This window comes from Rhinatrema bivittatum, chromosome 11, assembly GCF_901001135.1.
Source record: "Rhinatrema bivittatum chromosome 11, aRhiBiv1.1, whole genome shotgun sequence".
NCBI classification, from domain to species: Eukaryota; Metazoa; Chordata; class Amphibia; order Gymnophiona; family Rhinatrematidae; genus Rhinatrema; species Rhinatrema bivittatum.
The window spans coordinates 68,727,773-68,747,102 of record NC_042625.1 but is presented as its reverse complement, the minus strand read 5'-3'; the positions used below and the strand labels follow the sequence as shown (position 1 = coordinate 68,747,102).

Below are 19,330 nucleotides of genomic sequence, written 5' to 3'. Positions count from 1 at the left end.
TTCCAGCTGCTTCACTTTATTAAATCCGCATTGAAAAGAGTCACAGCCCTGGGAATACTGCGCAGAAAGGCTAAGAAAGAAAAAAGGGAGAAACAACTTGTTCCACTTATACCAGACATAGGTATATAGGACTTTCTGCTCTAAGGAACGTTATTCTGTAATCCTTGCCTAGAGCGGGCTAGAAATCTTTGAAGGAAGTAAATAAATAAATAGAGAGGGACAGGCTGCATCAGGGGATGAGTTTCGCTGTGTTGGGTCACTGTTATCCCTTGCCTCGGGATGAAGCTGATAAATCTGACCAGTCCTAATGCCCACTGGCACTCCTCGGGTGGGGAACATTAGAGGAAGATCGAGAGAATAAGGTGTAAATGTGGGCTGACGTTGAAACAGGTAGCCCAGGACGAAGCTTACTAGCCACAAACAAAACAAAACAAAAAAATTGATGAAATACTCTAAACCTCTCTTGATGTCTTCTCTTTCAGAAACTAAGGAAATCGGGGAGAGGCTGAGGACAGCGAGAGAAAACGCACTTTTCAGAGACAAGAGCAGGCGCTTCCTGTGCATCCCACGCATCTGTTGCAATGACCCAGAGGATCCTCTTTTTCATGGGAGGGGGTTGTCAGTGAGCAGGAAGCTCTCTGAAGAGTGGATGTTTGTCCCAGAAGTGCCTTCAAGAAGAATCCACCATGATTTGCTTACTCCTCTGGAAGCACCGCTTCAGAGTCCGAAACAGGAAATATATTCCATGGGCATCTCTGGAGCCAAGGATTTAATTATAAAAAAGGGAAGAGAAGACATACCCATCCCCCTCTTCCCCTACCTCCATAACACAAAAGTGAGAGGCGACCCAGAGTAAGATGTGCAACGTGACTCTACCAAGCTGTGATGTGAATTCTAAGATTGATCATCTTTTCCCACCAACACTGTATATCATTGTCATTATCATTGGTTTGCCAGCCAACTGCATGGCACTCTGGGCTGCCTACCTCCAGGTGAAGCAGAAAAATGAACTAGGTGTTTATCTAATGAACCTGTCCATCGCCGACTTGCTGTACATTGCCACCCTGCCACTCTGGATTGACTACTTCTTGCATTATGATGACTGGATTCATGGCCAAGAGTCATGCAAGCTCTTTGGCTTTATCTTCTACACCAACATCTATATTAGTATTGCCTTCCTCTGTTGCATCTCCATGGACCGTTATCTTGCCGTGGCTCACCCCCTGAAGTTTGCCAGAGTCCGGCGGGTCAAGACAGCTGTGGGGGTCAGTGTAGTGGTGTGGACTATTGAGGTCTGTGCTAATTCAGCCCCACTTTTCCATAACGAACTCTTCAATGACCGTTACAACCACACATTCTGCTTTGAAAAGTACCCCATGGAGGAGTGGGTTGCCTGGATGAACCTATACCGTATTTTTATTGGCTTCTTCTTCCCCTGGATACTCATGCTGTTCTCCTACCAAGGCATCCTGCGGGCTGTGAAGGGCAATGTCTCCACTGAAAAGCAGGAGAAGGCCAAGATCAAGCGATTGGCCTTGAGCCTCATCATCATTGTCCTCGTCTGCTTTGCACCCTACCACATCATCCTGTTGACCCGCAGTGCCATGTACCTCAGCCAGCCTTGTGACTGTGGCTTCGAGGAGAAGATTTTTGTTGGCTACCACATGGCATTGGCCTTCACCAGCCTCAACTGCATGGCCGACCCCATTCTGTACTGCTTTGTCAATGAGGGGGCCCGAAACGACGTCACCAAGACTCTGGCCTCCCTGGTACGCTTTTTCAGCGGGTCTAAAGCCCAAGAGGTAGCCAATGCTTCTCTCACAGTAGAGACCCCTCTTTCCTCTAAGAAGACTAGCTTTTACAGTCCTTCTGACGCCCTAGTGCTTAGGGATGAGGACTTACAAATGACTATATTGACTTTGAATAAATAGGATTGCTTGTTTGTTCCTTCTTAAGTTATATCACATACACTGTAAGTTTCATAGTAAATGACATGCCAGTGTTTTCTTTGTTTTTCCTGGTATGTCCATCCAGCAATAAAGGGCACTTGGCTAAAAACAGACCAGCAGCTTGCCTGCATGATCCTGGCCCTGATGGTTGGCTCACATACAAGGTAGTAAAAAAAAACAAAACATTTTTTTAAAATTTTACAAATTCAGACATTAAACAGTGAAACTGGCTTGCAGTGGTAGGTCTGCGTGATCCCAGATCCTTGAAACATCCTTCATGCTCTCCTTTCACTGTCCAGGCAGTAACAATGAGATTTTTCAACAGTTGTGAGCAGCTACACACACACACACACACACACACACACACACACACACACATACATGCATACCACAAAGGCACTATTTAAAGGGTATATCACGCACTGATTACACACTGAGGAAGAATACTCAGTTAAAAAGAAGATGTGTAATGAGGCTTTGAAACTCTGTTTGCTGCATTTATGCCTCAGATGAGCTAACGATGTCAGATAAAGGACATTTTGTTTTTGGTTTACATCAGCTACAGGCAGGAACACATTCTTCGCATCACATTCCATTTTCCATGTTCAGTAATAATGAATGTGCAAAACGTGAATTTGAAACAGTAAACTTGGCAGATATGAGCTGGAAGTCACAGAGCAGCATCACATGAGCAATCAGAAGGTTTTCTTGAATCCTCATGGAGGATACAGTTTAAACTAGGACCCCCTCCTCCCTTTGTATGCAAATGTCTCATGAATAGTATAAATATAAACCTGGGATTTGCACTCTTGAACATAGCTACTTCTTGGATTGGTAACTGGCTCCAGATTTTCAGGACAGGCTGATCCAGTCCTGTTTTTACCCCACTGCATATAGGCACTTGTTCTGATTTCCTTATTGCGCACCCTAAAATAATTAGATCTATTGTACATTGTTTCAACTGATCTGTTAGTGGGACCAGCCGTGAACATCAGTTTAGTTTCCTAAAGGAAACTAAAAAAAAAAGAATTGATCTAAACTAAAAGCAGTGAGAATGTGAATGCAAATTAAACAATGAAATACAGTGCACAGGGGAAATTAAATATTCAACTGCAAAAAATAGTCTGGAGGGACAGAGGCCAAACAGAGCATACCATTCTGTGAAGGCATCCACTGAGCCAGTAGGCATTGCAATACAGTATTCTGCTTGGATCTGGGAGTGCACCATCTCCCGAAAAAGGACCCATCCAAGAGCTGCCTCCTGGTAATGTAAATGGTCAACTTTGCATGAGCCAGGAGGAGGTTTTTTGGTCCTGTATGCCGGAGCCCTGGATACAGAGCACCCAAAAATAAATGCGTGAGAGCAGAAATGAAGCCAGAGCTGCAACAGAAGATTCTTTAGAAAAACAAAAAAAGGCTGTAGTCTAGGACAACACATAAAAACATGGAGTCACTAAAGGGACAGGAGAGTGAGGAGTTCATGAACCGTGCTAAAAGCATGACTATAAATACAGTACTATGCAAAACTCTCCAGCTTAAGTCTTAAGAATCAACTAGGAATAGAAGGATGCCAACCAGTGTCTTCACCCTCAGATGATGGGAGAGCATCCTGCTATATGGTGTCTGGGTGAGAAATGAGGGTGAGGAAGTGGATTGTATATAACACAAGAGAGTAGAGTTTCTTTTTCAGCAAGGTACAGAGCTGTGTCAGGATGAACTCTGATAACCTTGGGTTGTCAGGGTGCAGAAACTGAGGAGGGTTCATAGGGCCTGGGGCCAATGAGCAGATCCAGAGGCAGTGGAGTTAGTGGTGGGTGGGGACCTCAGATCTTCAGAAAACCCTTCAAGGAAGATACATTGGTCAGAGGATAGAGTGTCTTTAATCTCCTGGTACAGGCGACAGTTAACATGAGGAGTTGCTAGACCCCTAAGGTGTACCAAGGTCTCTGGTATTATCCAATCATGTCAGTCATAGTCCAGGAGATTGCTGACACTTGTGATCCCAGCCAAGATTATCTTATGTCAAACTATGAGCGACTTGAGCACATTCACAACCTGGCAAAAGTTGAAGAGCTGAAGCTCAGCTAAATCCACCACATTCATAGCTGCCAAGCCCTCTCTCGAATCTGAGATCATGTTCCAGGCTCTTACTACATCTTAATCAAAGACTAGCAGCCTTGAGAAGACCCTACTGAAACCTCTTGGATGGTTACAGAAAAAGCTTCCAGATATGTTAAAGATTGCCCAACTAGTGAAGGAAGTAACAGGCTCGAGTGTGCCACTACGGAAGTGGTCAGCATATAGGCACCTCTGCAGGGTCTGGAAGCAGAAGCTACAGACTTGGCTTTGGACACATACCAGGCTATATCCTCTCTCACCTACAGGAAGGTTCAGAATATCTACAGAGACCCAGAAGAAATCCTGGCTCAGAAGAATTTCATCAACTTGCCAGGTTCTTATGGCCTGGATTGGCCACTGTTGGAAACAGAATGCTGGGCTTGATGGACCCTTGGTCTGACCCAGTATGGCATTTTCTTATGTTCTTATGTTCTGACTTTCTCTAGGGCCAGACTTAGGGTGATCAAATAGGACTAGAACATGCTTGCCACCAGTTATTTGACCACCAAGAACCTTTCCCTTAGGGAGAACAATTTCAATGGACCTGTCCATAACCTCAGGCAGGCAGCCACCTTGTCTTTCAGCCTGCGCCAGTTGACAGAGGTCAGGGTCTTTGCAGATTTCAAATGGATTCCAAGGTTTTTCAGTGTCTCCCTGCGCCAAACCAAACCACAGAAGATTTCAGGGAATGTGTCCACCAGTAGTCCTTCTAAGAGTTCAGAATATTTGGCCCAGTTTGTCTTCACTGAAGATGCAGTAGAGCAGACCTGATGGCAAGCCTGCATTGTCTCCAAATCAACTGGGTCTCAGTGTTTCAGAGTAAGCCAAAAGAGTCACTGGTAAGTTGGTACCAGCCTGATAAGCCTCCTGCATAGCAGATGCAGGAAAGACTTGATGATCAGTGCACACAGTTACCTCAACAAGGCAAACACTTACCTCTTGAATACTCCTTGATTATATGCCAGTCACACCATCATGGACCAATTGACTTTTACAAGGCACTCTGCAGAGCTATATAGGAGTTGGGGGCTGAATCCATATGCCTGCAATGTGGGTACGAGGTAACCATGATTCTCCTTGTAAAATACTTTCTCCAGAGCAATCAACAAACCAATTCTATGGGCAAGTCCAGCTTAGGAAGATATTATTGAATATCGTACAGCCTGGGACCGGTCAGGATGAATCATATCAGCACAGATAAGGGCCACAGCGATATCGCTTTAGCTAGGGCAGGGCTTCCCAAACCTGTCCTGGGGACCCCTCAGCCAGTTGAGTTTTCAGGATATCCACTATGAATATGCATGAGATAAATGTGTGTATCATGGATACTTAGTATATGCAAATTTATCTCATGCATATTCATGGTGGATATTCTGAAAACATGATTGTCCATGGGGTCCCCAGTGCAGGTTTGGGAAGCCCTGAGCTAGGATCTTATAGTCTATGCATGACGGCAAGACCTCCCTTCTTTGGCAACAGAATTAATACTGTGCTGACATGATAGAGGTAATTCCTCAATCTTGAGGATTTCTGATAGGACGTGCAGGAGATTGGGCCCTAGCTCGCACCAGAAGTGGTGATAGAACTCTATGGTTAGCCTCTCGATGCTTGGAGACTTATTATAGGGCATCATATTTAGGGCTTCATAGAGTTTGGCCAGACTCAGGGGCCTATTTATTAAGCTGTGGTAAAACAGCATGGCACTGTACCATTTTATCATAGGAATGCACAATTTACTAAACTGTACCACAGTTTAGTAAATATTGTGGTAATTTTGGAATGTTCTCAGCCATGACAATGTGTAATGATGCCCCCCCCCCCTCCCATTTTTTTTAAAAGGGCCTGCAGACTCTTAAAAAGTTCAGCCTTCACCCTGGGTAGTGGTCTGAAACCATCCTCCTCCCTGCACCCCTACCTAGCCCTTAGAAGTATAACAAAAGCCCTAAGCCCCCTCCCCTGGGTTAATGATAATGGCCCCCACAGCTAAACCCCTCAGACAAAAGGTACCTGGTCCAGTGGGGGTCAAGTGAAGGCGAGAAAAATCCCTGCTTACTCCTGACCCACTAGCACCATTTTTCAAAATGGCACCCGCCAGTTGACCCAACAGTCCTTTCCCCTCTCTCTCCCCCGAACATGAAGAGGCCAAGGAACATTGGGGTCAACTTGCACCATTTTGAAAAATGGCACTGGCGGGGCAGAAGGGAGTGGGGAATCGTCCTGCTCTCCCTCAACCCCCCACTGGACCATGAGGGACTTTCAAGTACCTTTGTCTAAGGATTGTGGGGAGGAGGCTGAGTTTTCCCAAGGGAGGCAACTATTACCTTTAATCTGGGGTAGAGCTAGAGGGCTTTATTATATTTCTGAGGGATAGGGGGAGTGCAGGGGGAGGGATTGCTTTTAGACCACTACCCCACTAGGAATTGCACCTCTGGGAGAGTGAACTTTTTATCAGGCCACTGGCCTTTTAAAATCATTCTCAGAAGCATCGGAGCACATATTAGCATTCTGATCTTCCTTCATAGGTGTATCAAATATTCAGAGGGATAGCTATGTTAGTCTTGTGTAGTAAAAATGACACCAATGTAACCAATTTTTATATAACCAGTTTATTGAGGCATGAGCATTTGAGGACAGAGTCCACTTCGTCAGATACATGAAGTGAAGTACAGAGGTAGGTAAAATATATGGGGATGGGGGGAGATACAGAACAAAGGGAAGGCATTGAGTAAGCCGGCAGGGTATGAAAACAAAGTGATAAAGCATTATAGTCCAGACTACTACAACTGAGGTAAGTGTGAAAAGACAGAATGATCTTATTACAGTTAAGTTCATAGAAAGTTGTAGGGTGCCATGAAGCCATTATCTCTGTTCAGACCTTGGGTGATGGTGTTAAGTTTTTTGATGAGTTCTAGTTCAGCAGTTTCACACTGACGTGTCCCTTTGAATTCCCTTTTTAGGAGTATGGCAACCTTAAGGTCAGATAGAGTATGTCCTGGAAGGTTGAAATATCTACTGGTTTCTGAATGCTGCCATTTCTAATGTCAGATTGATGTCCATTTATTCTTTTCCTTAGGAATTGACCTGTTTGTCCTATTTATTTATTTATTTATTTTTAGTTTTTATATACCGATCTTCCTACATTAGATGCAAATCAAACCGGTTTACATAGAACAAAAAGAAACTTGCCTGATGGCATTACATGAAAAATGTAGAGGAACATTGCTGGTAGGTGATGGCATTTGGAAAAAGAGCAGGTGAATGAGCCCCGGATGTTGTAGTTGATGTTGTTGGGTCCATCACAGGATCCAATAACATCAACTACAACATCCAGGACTCATGAATCCAACAACATCAACAACAACATCTGGGGCTCATTCATCTGTTCTTCTTCCAAGGTAATATACGCCTTCACCTGCCAACAATGTCCCTCTGCTATCTACATAGGACAAACAGGTCAATTCCTAAGGAAAAGAATAAATGGACATAAATTTGACATTAGAAAAGGCAACATTCAAAATCAGTAGGCGAACATTTCAACCTTCCAGGACATTCTGGGGTAAATAATCAATATTTGGTGATCTGTCCAGCTAAATTCTGGCCGGATATGTCTGGAGCCAGATATGTCTGGAGCATTCCTGGGGTGGGCAGTAGGCATTCCGGGGAGGAGTGGAGTTAGCTGGTTAGGTTTACTGGCTGATTCCGATATTAGGAATTAGCTGGTGAACCTAATTGGCTAACTCTGGCCGTGCTGCAGGCAGGTCTAAAGTTAGCCAGATATATCTATCTGGATAGAAATTGTGCACTTTGCGCTCGCCGAGCCGCACTGCCTTCCCCCATTCCCTCCCCCTAACCTGACCTTCCCACCCCTTCCCCTAACCCTTCCCCTCCCAGCCCTACTCTAACCCCCCTCAAAAATGTTGTTTCACCTTTTGCACCTGCCTCTGGCCGGCCAACTGCCAGCGCATGATCCCCGGCACAGCAGCAAATATGGCCGCTGTGCCAGGAGCCCGACCCCATCCCCTCCCCATCCCCGCCCCGGACTGCCCACGTCCTGCCCCCTCCCCACCCCTATTTGCAAGCCCCGGGACTTACATGCGTCCCAGGGCTTTACACGCGCCGCCGGGCCTTTTTAAAATAGGCCCAGCCCGCGTACTCCTTTTAAAATCCAGTCCAATGGTTTCATGGCACACTACAACTGTCTATGAACCTAACTGTTCTCAAATCATTCTGTCTTTTCACACTTACCCCAATTGTCAGTAGTCTGGAATGTAATGCTATTATCACTTTGTTTCCACACCTTGCCTGCCTACTCAATGCCTTCTATTTCTTCTGTATCTCCCCCCATCCCCATATATTTTACCCACCTCTGTACTTCACTTCATGCATCTGACGGTGGACTCTATCCTGGAAAGCTCATGCCTCAATAAATTTATTAGTCTATAAGGTGCCACCCACCTTATGTGATTTCTTCATACTGTAGATATAGTTAAATTTCGGGAATAGTACTGCTTCCGCTGTTTAGAACAACCCATGTTATTCTCTTAGCATAATAATGAGCTGCTTTGCATGTATTTTTATGCAAGCAGCTCATTATTCTTGGCCACACATTGGGCCTGATTTTTCCAGTACTAATACTAGGTCAGGGCAATAATACTGGTTTTTCACTGATTAACTTGTATGTGGATGCCTATGTGAGCAGCCACCCTCTATCAAGTAAATAACTATTCTGAGCTGCAATTCTTTCAGGAAGGACAGGGAAGGAAGAAAGGGAGGAGGAGTGGTGCTACATATAAAAAGTAATGGTAAATCAACAGAACTTCAGGACATATGCGATAAGGAAGAAGCACTGTTGAACTGGAAAGAGGAAATGGAACATCCATTTATATTGGTTAAACCGCACCTTGAATACTGTGTGCAATTCTGGTTGCCAGATCTCAAATAAGATATAGTTGCACTGGAGAAAATACAGGGAAAGGCAACAAAAATGATAAAGAGCAGGGAATGACTCCCCTATGAGGAAAGACTAAAGAGGTTAGGGCTGTTCAGCTTGGAGAAGAGATGGATGAGGGGGGATATGATGGAGGTCTACAAAATCATGAGAGGTCTTGAATGGGTAAATGTGAAACAGTTATTTACTCTTTCGGATAAATCAAGGATTAGGGTACATACCATGAAGTTAGCAAGTAGCACATTTAAAACAATTTGGAGAAAATTCTTTTTCACTCAATGCACAATTAAGCTCTGGAATTTGTTGCCAGAGGATGTGGTAGCTAGTGTAGCTGGGTTTAAAAAAGGTTTAGATAAGTTCCTGGAATTGAAGTCCATAAACTGCTATTTAATCAGTAGGGAATAGCCACTGCTCGTGGGATCTATTTAATGTTGCCAGGTACTTGTGACTCAGAGACAGGATACTGGGCTTGATGTACCCTTGGTCTGACCCAGTATGGCAAGCCTTATGTTCTTATATGCAGGTCTCCTTTGCAGGTAGAAGAAATGGATAGAAATTTAAAGGAGGATATTCACAAAATTGCTATGAAAGGGAGAGGGGAGATGCTGTTGTTAGGCGATTTAATTCTGACGCATATTGATTTTGACAACCTGGCTGTTATGTGTTCTATAAGCAGGGAGAGCCTAGATTCTTTGCAGGGAGAACTGTTCCATCAACTGGTAACAGAACCCACGTGGGAGAGGGCAATACTGGACCCGTTGCTTAACACTGGGGATAATGTTTCTAATGTCATACTGGGTGATCATCTGGGATCCAGTGATCACCAGATGGCGTGGCTCAGTATTGGAATGCAGGCGGTTATGGTCTATTCAAAGCTGAGGGTCCTACACTTCAGAAAGGTTAACTTTGTTAATATAGGGGAGTACCCCAAGGAGTCGTTAGCTGGATGGGAAGCGGAAGAGCAGTGGGCAAAACTAGAGGGAGATATTGTAAAGGCGACTAACTTTTTTGTTAGGAAAATAAATAAAGGAAAGAAGACAAAGTAGTAGCCGCTATGGTTTTCTAAAGAAGTAGCCAAAAAGGAAAAGGAGAAAAGGTTAGCATTCATAAACTACAAGAGATCACAGAAAGAGGAGGACAAGCGACAACAGCTGGGAAAAAAAGGTAAGAGACACTGAGAAAGTAGGCATGATAAGGAAGATGCTAACGGAAATAAAAATGGTAAATATGGAAAACATGGAGACAAGATTTTTTTAAGATATGTTAGGGAAAGTAGGAAGTACAAAAGTGCCATTGTGAGACTCAGAGTTAAAGAGGAGGAATACATAAAAGCCTGTGAGGATATTGCCTAACAAATACTTCTGTACTCTGTTCACTGAGGAAGGGTAAGGAGCAGGACCACAGGAAATGGACACAAGTAAGACTGGAAGTGAGGTATAGCTAAAAAGATTTTCAGAAGACTGTGCTTGTGAGGAACTAGCTAAACTAAAAGTGTATAAAGCAGCGAGGCCAGATGGGATACATCTGAGGATTGGAAGGGAAGTTCCACCGGTTGATCTTTTCAATGTTCCTCTAGAATCAAGAACTGAAGACGGGTGGCTGTGGTTCCGAATCACAAAAGTGGAAGCAAGGAGGAGGCTGGGAGTTACAGGCCCGATCAGTCTGACCTCTGAGGTGAGCAAATTAATGGAATTGGTGCTAAAACAGAGGATAGCACAGTTTCTGGAATCCAATGGATGCAGATTTCTTTTTTTTTTTTTTTTTGTAATTTACTGTTTATTAGCAATGAGAGCGTAAACAGAATACAATAGCAAAGCAGAGCATGACCAGAACAATAAAATCACAATACCAAGTGCAAATTAGTAGCACCAACAACAGTTTGGTTACCCCCATAAACCACTTTTCCACCTTCCCCCTCCCCAAATAATCCTCCCCACCCAACTCCATCCCACATCTCCCAGGATTAGATCATATACAGTCGAATACTCCAACAATAATGACCTTTAGATCAATGGGTCCTTTAGCTTGAACTTATAAGAGACCTCCAAGTGATAAAGAAACTCCAGGTACTTTCAAACTTTGACATATCATCATGAACCTGGGCAGTCAAATTATATATAGTGAAAAGCTGAAACATCCTTGTCTCTAAATGTAGCTTCTGTGGGATCTCAGCTTTCTGCCACCAGGCAGCCAGTTCACACCTCGCCCCCACTATAATATATCCAATGAGACGTCAAAACTGCTTATCTATTTCAAGAAGGCCCAGAGAAAGTAAGACTAACCCTGGGAAATTTGGTAATCTGATATCATTTATCTCAGCCACAAATTCTAATCCCATATCGTAGTACCCTGAAATTTTAGAACAGTTCTACCAGACATGAAAAAAACGACCATGGTCCCACAACTACGCCACCAGAGATCAGAAGTCCCCAGATACATTCTTGCTAATTTATCCGGGATAAGATACCACCTGTATAATAATTTATAACCATTCTCCAAAATCAGAGAAGATACAGAGCTTTTCCCCAGGGCCTGGTAGCACCTATCCCACTTCTCGTCTTCCAAAGCTACAGAAAGATCTTTTTCCCCAAGGGAGAACATGTTTTGGTTTATAATCAAGATCCCCAGTTAGCAAAATGTAGAGTTTAGAAATCATCTTTTCTAATTTATCTGCATGAGTGCACAAAAATTCAAACATAGATTTGCTTCTGCTAAGGTCAATAGCAATCCTCTTGGACTGAAAAAAAGAAGCCAATTGTAGATAATGAAATCTATCTTTCTCATCCAAGGGGAAAGATTGACACAGAGAATCGAAAGAAATGAGAGATCCAGCTCCCCATGCGTGTTCCAATCTCTCAATACCTAAACGCAGCTGCCGCAACTGACTGCCCTGAAAGAAAATCCTTAGAATATAGAAAAAAAGCGTAGTATGCCAGTAATGCTTATCCCCCACCAGCTGTGTAAGGTATCTGCGCCAGACCCTCAGGGAGTGTGCGGTGAAAGGAGAATCCCTACGATATTCCAGTCCAGAAATCCCTGCTTGCCACACGACCATATCTAATGGTGGTAACCCAAACATATCCCGTTCGAATGTTATCCAGACCTTACTCTTACTTATGTAATGCCATTCCGAAATCATTTTTAACTGGGCAGCTGCATAATAGAATTCCAAATTTGGAACTCCCAATCCCCCCGGACCTTTAGGTCTAAACAGTACTGATCTCGCATCAAAGCTTTCTGCCAAACTTTGAGTACACATATGGGAACAGACACTGGTAAGGTTTGAAAGAAATAACAAGAGCACGGAAGGACATTCATCTTAACAGCTGATATTCTGCCAAACCAAGATAATGAAAATCTGTCCCATCTTTCTAAAACTTGAAGAATTTCTTGAAATTGTTGCGCTTCCCGGCCGGGCCTGCTCACCTCTCTCGGCTGTCCATGAGCGCAGACCTCCCTTCCGCTGTTGGTCCCGGCCATCCCCGTCGCTCTCCTCTACCCGAGGCAGCTCCGGCAGCATCACAGGCCTCACAGCGGAGCCTCCCGCCGGGGCTCGGTGTCCAGCATCTCCTCGGTCCCTCCCCTAGGCATGTTCGTGGCCAGCATCTCGACATTTAAAGGGCCAAGCGCGGGAAACAAGGACCTGACGCTCCCCGATGACGTATCCATTCCCCAGTATATAAGGCAGGGCCCAGACCCATGATCCCTGCCTTGGCAATCGGATCGATCACGTTGTGATAGCAAGTTTGCCTTCCTGTTCCAGTGTCTTGTTCCAGGCTTCTGTTCCAGCTTCCTCCTGTTCCAGAGTCCTCTTGTTGCTTCGTCTCCCCAGGTAGTACCGTTCGGACTGTCTTCTCGGTACTGACCTCTGCCTGTTACTTTGACTACATTTGATCTTGATCGCCGCCTGGATTTGACCTTTGCCTGTTTCCTCGACCATGTCTGAACGCTGCCTGGAACTGACCTCTGCTTGTCCATTGACCATGTCTGCACGCTGCCTGGAACTGACCTCTTCCTGTCCCACCCCTACACACATGGTATTTTATTATTATCATTATTATTATTTTAAAGAAAATCAACTGTGACAAGGCAACCGCCCTGTGTTAGTTCGATCTTGGAAGGGGTCCAATGGCTCTCTCCACACCTGCCTCTTACAAAATTCTTTCCATGCAGATACGGGGCCCTCCTGCTCGTAAAGCAGCACTACAAATGTTTTGCACCATTCTCGCAAGGTGCTGGGCATGCGTGTCAGTGGCATCCCTAGACAGAAGAACCTTCTAAATAACAAAGAAACCCCAGGTCAGTTTCAACCATCTAGTAAAATCACCACTAAAATTAATTCACAAATTGTTGTGAACACGGGGCTAGTGGACCCTTGGGCCGGCCTACAGGAGGCTTGGGAAGGACTTCACTGGTCTCGACTGAACAGGCCGGGAGGCAGACTTCAGGCGGGCAGGTAGAAGCGGTTTCACCCTGGAAGCTGGTACTCCCCCCGGGAGAGGCCCTTGGGAGTCCAGCCGTTGGGACTTAAGAGATTCACCCTGGAAGTCGGAGCCCCCCCCGGGAGGAGCCCGTAGGGGCCCGACCGCTGGGGCTTAGGCGAGGCATTTGATGGCGAGGAAGCAGGCAAGAATCAGGCTTGGCAGAGGCAGGCAGGAATCCGGCTAGGGCTGAAGGCAGGCAGGAACCCGGTTTGAGCTGTAGACGGGCAGGAACCCGGCTTGGGCTGAAGACAGACAAGGGCCCGGCTTGGGCTGAAGATAGGCAGGGGCCCGGCTTGGGCTGAAGGCAGGCAGGAACCCGGCATGGGTGGGCTGGCAGGCAAAACCCGGCTTGGGCTGGCAGGCAAAACCAGGCTTGGGCTGGCTGGCAGGAACCCGGCTTGGGCTGGCAGGCAGGAATCCGGCTTGGGCTGTAGACAGGCAGGAACCCGGCTTGGGCTGGCTGGCAGGAACTGGCAGGCAGGCAGGAACGGAGTGGGCAGAACGCTGGCAGATTCCGGAGCTCGAGGCAACGGGGGACCGAAGGAACCCTGTTGCAAGGCACTGATCGGGTGTCCGCGGTGGCTCTAAGTAGGCCACGGCGTCTGACGTCAGACTAGGGGCGGAGCCATCCTCAGGCAGGAAACTGTCTAGAAAAGCTCGGGGCGTCCGCGCGCGCACGCGCCTAGAGTCAGGCCAGCAATGGCGTCTCCCCCGCGGGGACGCCCAGATCCCGACTCTGCTTCGTCCCCGGCCGGCAGGAACCCTCGAGGTAAGGACCGGGATGTGAGCTTCACGGACCGGACCGCAACACAAGTAACAATCAATAAAAATTCTTCTATATGGGATTATGACAGAATCCCAATATAAAACCTAAAATTCTACAATATCCTGCATTCACAGAAACTCCTCCACCAAAGGGTGCAATACAGAACAAAGACATTTCCTCTTACCATTCACCATAAAAAAAACCAATATGCAAATTTTGGTGTCACCGCAAGTAACAGCAACACAAATTCCCTCCACTGCCAAGAATTTTGTATATTTAAATAATCCTGCAAAAAATATACTCGGAGCCTATAGGAAACCCTACCTATAAAAAGGCAACACTGCAAATATTACAGCAGATCCTAAAACACTAATACACCTCTCTTCTCCTCGCACAGCTCACTTCCCACGGACCCCTTGTTATGGTCTGGCAGAGGAGGCCGCGGACTGCAGGTTGGGAACCACTGTATTACATGTAAAGCATTTCAGTAAGGACTTTGACATGGTTACACATAGGCGTAATAAATAAACTGAGTGCCCTTGATAAGAGCCCTAAAGTGATGGACTGAGTTACAAACTGGTTGAGTGTGAGGCAACAAAGTGTAATGGTAAATGGAGTTCACTCCGAGGAGAGGTGTTACTAGAGGTGTGATGCACGGAATGGTCCTTGGATCGTTTTTTTCAACATCTTTGAAAGCAGTATTGCAGAAGGACCATCTGAAAGGTTTGTCTTTTTTGCAGCCGAATACAACAAGACAGACACCCAAGAAGGTGTGGAAATCATGAAGAGGGATCTAGTGAAGCTTGAGGAATGGTCTTGTTCCGTTTGCTGGTCGCAGCGTCGGGCTGCGGTGATACCCACCTCCAACAGCCGCATGGTTGGAAGCTACCATGTCTCCTTCCTGCTGGGCCTCCTAGGTGCATGCGCAACCATTGTTAAAGAACCTGTGGCAGAAAAGCAAGGGAGGCGCTGGGAGATACAGTAACGTCAGTGCTGGCTGAGGATTTATACCCCAGCCATGCTTCCAGCAGGCGCTTCTGCAACTGATCTCATGTCTAGCAGTGTGTGCGTTGCACTCTGCCTCGTCTCTCCAGCCTTGCCCAGCCTGCCTCGCCTCACTTAGCCTCTACCAGTCTTGCCTTGCCCTGCCCCTGCCTGTGTCTGTTCTCTGTTGTCTCGTTCTGTCCGCCTGTCTTGTCCTTGTTCTCAGAGCCTCGTCTTGCCTTGTCCTGTCTGTCTTGTCTGGTCTGGTTCCTCTGTGTCTTGCCTTGCACTATCTTGCTTGTTTTGTCCTGTCTTATCCCTCAGTCTTATCTGTCTTGGCTTGTTCCTCTGGTTCTGACTCCTGCCTTGGATTTTGACCTCTTCTGGATCACTGCCCATCCTGACCCTTAGCCTGGATACGAATATCACCTGCTTGCTGCCTAACCCTTGGCCATCTCTAGACTCTCTCTGGTATCACCTGTCAGAAAGCTCTGTCGTATTTAGCAATCTGTTGTTATTTAGAATAGTTGTGGGTTGATCTTTGGACCAGTGGCAGGTGACCACGCCCTCGGGGGAAATCCCAAGAGGGACCACTGGTCAGGCTTAGTGTAGGAGACAGACACACACTAGTTCTTTTATTAGACAATATAGTAAACCACCAGAGGTGGCAGTAGTTAGCTGGAAGCGCCCGGCTGGAACAGCGATCCCAGGGTGGCTGAGCTGTAGACAAACTAAGAAAGTGAGTAGACAGTATATGCAGAGTTCTGGCACAAGTCCTCGATGGTAACACTCACACAATAGTCTCTTGAGACAGCCCAGGAGATGGTATGCATTAGGCCCTCGAGGAGTGAGTACCTGGACCCAGGGAAAGCTCTGAGAGCTAGATGGAAACTCACAATGTTGTAAGCAGCGATGACTTCTTAGCAGAAGTGGTATTCAGGAGCAAGTCCGGGACGTGGGCCCTCGAGGAGCGAGTACTGGTTCCGGACTGCGACCTGCAAAGAAAAAGAGAGAGTGAGGCCCCCGAGGAGCGGGTACCTCTAGTGAAGTCCAAGGAGGCAGAGTAGCTGGGTTTACGGAGAGCGAATCCCATCCGCAGCGACCAGGAGGAAGCAAACCCTTGCTAACTCGTCTTGTTAGCGAAAACTGAGACCTTAAATATCCGGAGCTGGTGACATCATCTCAGGGGGACGCCCCTGAGGTACGCGCCAACACTGGCACATCAGTCGGGCTGCACGCGGGCGCCCTCAGGCATCTGGTCAACATGGCAGCTTGCAGCGTCGAGCCGGTCCGGGAACGCCAGAGGGGACGGCCTGGCGACGCTGCAGCAGCTAGCCTTCCATCAACCCCGAAGGGAGTCGCCAACGAGGTAAGGTGGGCGGAGCAGAGACGTCGGGCAGCGACGGACACAACATCACCCTGGGAATTCTCCTAAGTCCTGCCGGCCCTGGACCCCAAGGGCTCAACTGCGGGGTATGGGGCTGGTTTAGGCGAAACTCCAGCCTGTCCCAGACCATCACGTGCTCGCCAGCTGTCGGCGTGGGCCTGGTGCGCTCACTCACCAGACAGTGTCAACCGTGCCTCAGCACAAATTTAAAGTCTGGCAGCTAAGATTTACCGCTAAAAAATGCAGGGTCCTACATTTGGACTGCAAAAACCTACAAGGTGAATTTTCAAAGAGTGGCACGCATAAAAATGAGCAGGAATGAACAAATCGCACATATTCACGTAAATCCTTTTTTATAAACCTCAAATATACAAGTGCAAGGAATGGGAAGTTAATACATTGGCACGTATGAAAAATGGGCGGGCCAGGGGCATTCTGAGGCAAGGCCAACATTTATGCAATGCCAACACCAAAGCCCAAGGCGCTGAAGAATAAAAACAGACAGTAGCAGCAAACGTCTCCAAAAACCCTGAATCAAAATTAACCAGAAGGCCCTCTGCTCCAACTCTCTTTACTCAGGTCTCTGCGAAGAAAACCCATAGAGTCCTCGTCCTAGAAAATAAAATAATCAGAAGTGGGGACTGCACCAACAGGGCAGACCCACGGTGGGGAAAGTGAACCAAGAACTCACGACCAAGAAATCCAACTGATATCCCATACCCTAAGCTGCTGGTGGGGTTTTTTATACCGCTGGAGCGTACCATCTGCTGCTCCCTCATGGGGGGAGGGGGAGGGGTCAAAACCCGCCAACCCCTACTCACTAATCTCTCCGAACCTCCCCAGCAAGTTAGTACACGTCTTCCGGTAAGGACAAGCAAAGGCTCCTTACAGATATCTGAAAAACCTGTCTGGCTGGATAATCCCCAGCGTAAGTTAGGCACGCCCTGCCCTAGCTGGTACCTGGGTCAAAGTGAGCAATGCCACGTGGGTCCTGCAGCAGCAGCGTAGCCAACAGCTATTAATATCCAGATCCTGTCCTAAGCACACAGGTAAATGTCCTGTTACAGCTTTAATAAATGTGATTTGAATTATGGTAAAACAAACATTTTTTTTAAAACTCTTTATTTATTTAACACAGGCCGGCCAGCAAAATCTAGTACAGGACAGAATTCAAAATAAGTTCCCGAACTAGACAAGCAGCTAAGCAGTAAACATATGCATAAGTAATTATAATCAGGTATCACGCAATCTGGGGATAGGGAAATGCCTACAGTACCTGAATGTAATCCACTTTGAAGCGCTGCGAAAAGCGGAATATAAGTCTAAATAAATAAATAAATAAATCTACAATGGGGTAGATTTTCAAAGGGTTGCACGCGTAAGATACGCGCGCAACTCCCAAAAAACTACCCCTGCCTCCCCCTGCGCGCGCCGAGCCTATCTTGCATAGGCTCGGCGGCGCGCACAAGCCCCGGGACGTGCGTAAATCCCGGGGCTTCGAATAAGGGGCTGGCTGGGGGCGTGTCCGGGGCATGGCGGTGGGCCGGGGGCATGGCGGCAGGCCCAGAGGCGTGGCGGCGGTCCGGGGGCGGGGCCGAGTGCTCCGGCACTACAGCCTGTGCCGGGGCAGGGAGCCAGCGGCACGCGCAAGTAACTCCACGAAATAAGGTAGGGGGGGATTTAGTTAGGGCTGGGGGGTCAGTTAGATAGGGGAAGGGAGGGAAAGGTGGGGGGGAACAAAAAAAGTTCCCTCCAAGGCTGCTCCGGTTTCGGAGCGTCCTCGGAGGGAACAAAGGCAGGCTGCTCGGCTCGGTGCGCACAGGTTGCACAATTGTGCTGCTTGGCAGCGCGCGCATGTTATAAAATTGGGCATAGATTTGTTCTCGCCGGGTTGCGCGAACAAATCTGCGCCCTCGAGTAAGTTTAAAGATTTACCCCAAAATGTCTTAGAGCAATCCCAGATGTTATCAAACTTAAACATATCACCCTTCAAGGCATAACGGAGTTCATCAAGATCAGAAACGATACGACACTGTTTTTTCCAGTAGTTAAAACATGGGGAAAATTTCCAGAAGGTAGCAATGGTAAACTGTACTTCAAGGAGTTGTGCGAGCAATAATTTATGACTGGATGGAATTAATGATCCCTCGTCTCCCATGCAGCCCGATAAACCAAATATTTGATGAGCTGGGCTATGCAGAGTTTGGCCCAATCTAATTTATAAAACTTGGCCTGGTTTCTTTACAGCTTCCACCTCTAGTTTTTCTCTGTTGACAGGGAGCAGGAAAGGTTTCCCTGGAGACCCACACAGACCTTAGGAAGGCCAGAAAATGTGAAGAGAGAGAAGCCAAGCAAAAGTCAGCAGCATGTTCTGGATAAGGATGATATGGAATGTAATTACAATGCCTTGCTGTTCCACCCTTGGGTCTTCTCCAAAGGTCATCGGAGCACTGTAGGGTGCTGCAGGAACATTGCTGGAGACGTTTATCCATTTAGGTGGCAAGGGGCTGAAAACACCAGAGGAGACTGTAGCAAAATGCAGAGAGTGCGGGAGGGAATGCCAGAGGATACTCATGCAAAATGCTGAGAATGCAAGGGGCTGAAAATCTTGTAGGAGAGCCACATACAGTAGGGGCAGATCTAGGATTTAAAAAAAGCCGAGGGCAGAGGCTGCAGTACATCATCATCACCTTA

The 19,330-nt window shown here is 46.8% G+C and overlaps 1 protein-coding gene across 2 annotated transcripts in view; it reads left to right on the top strand.

Moving 5' to 3' along the window:
* Positions 1-2,179, top strand: part of GPR4 (G protein-coupled receptor 4) — a 63,902-nt gene extending 61,723 nt beyond the window's left edge. For both annotated transcript variants that reach the window (XM_029572088.1, XM_029572089.1), the window contains exon 2: positions 483-2,179. In XM_029572088.1, coding sequence (XP_029427948.1) covers positions 858-1,931 — 1,074 coding nt within the window. In that variant the 5' untranslated portion in view covers positions 483-857 and the 3' untranslated portion in view covers positions 1,932-2,179. The remainder of the gene's footprint in view (positions 1-482) is intronic.
* Positions 2,180-19,330: the final 17,151 nt, after the last annotated feature.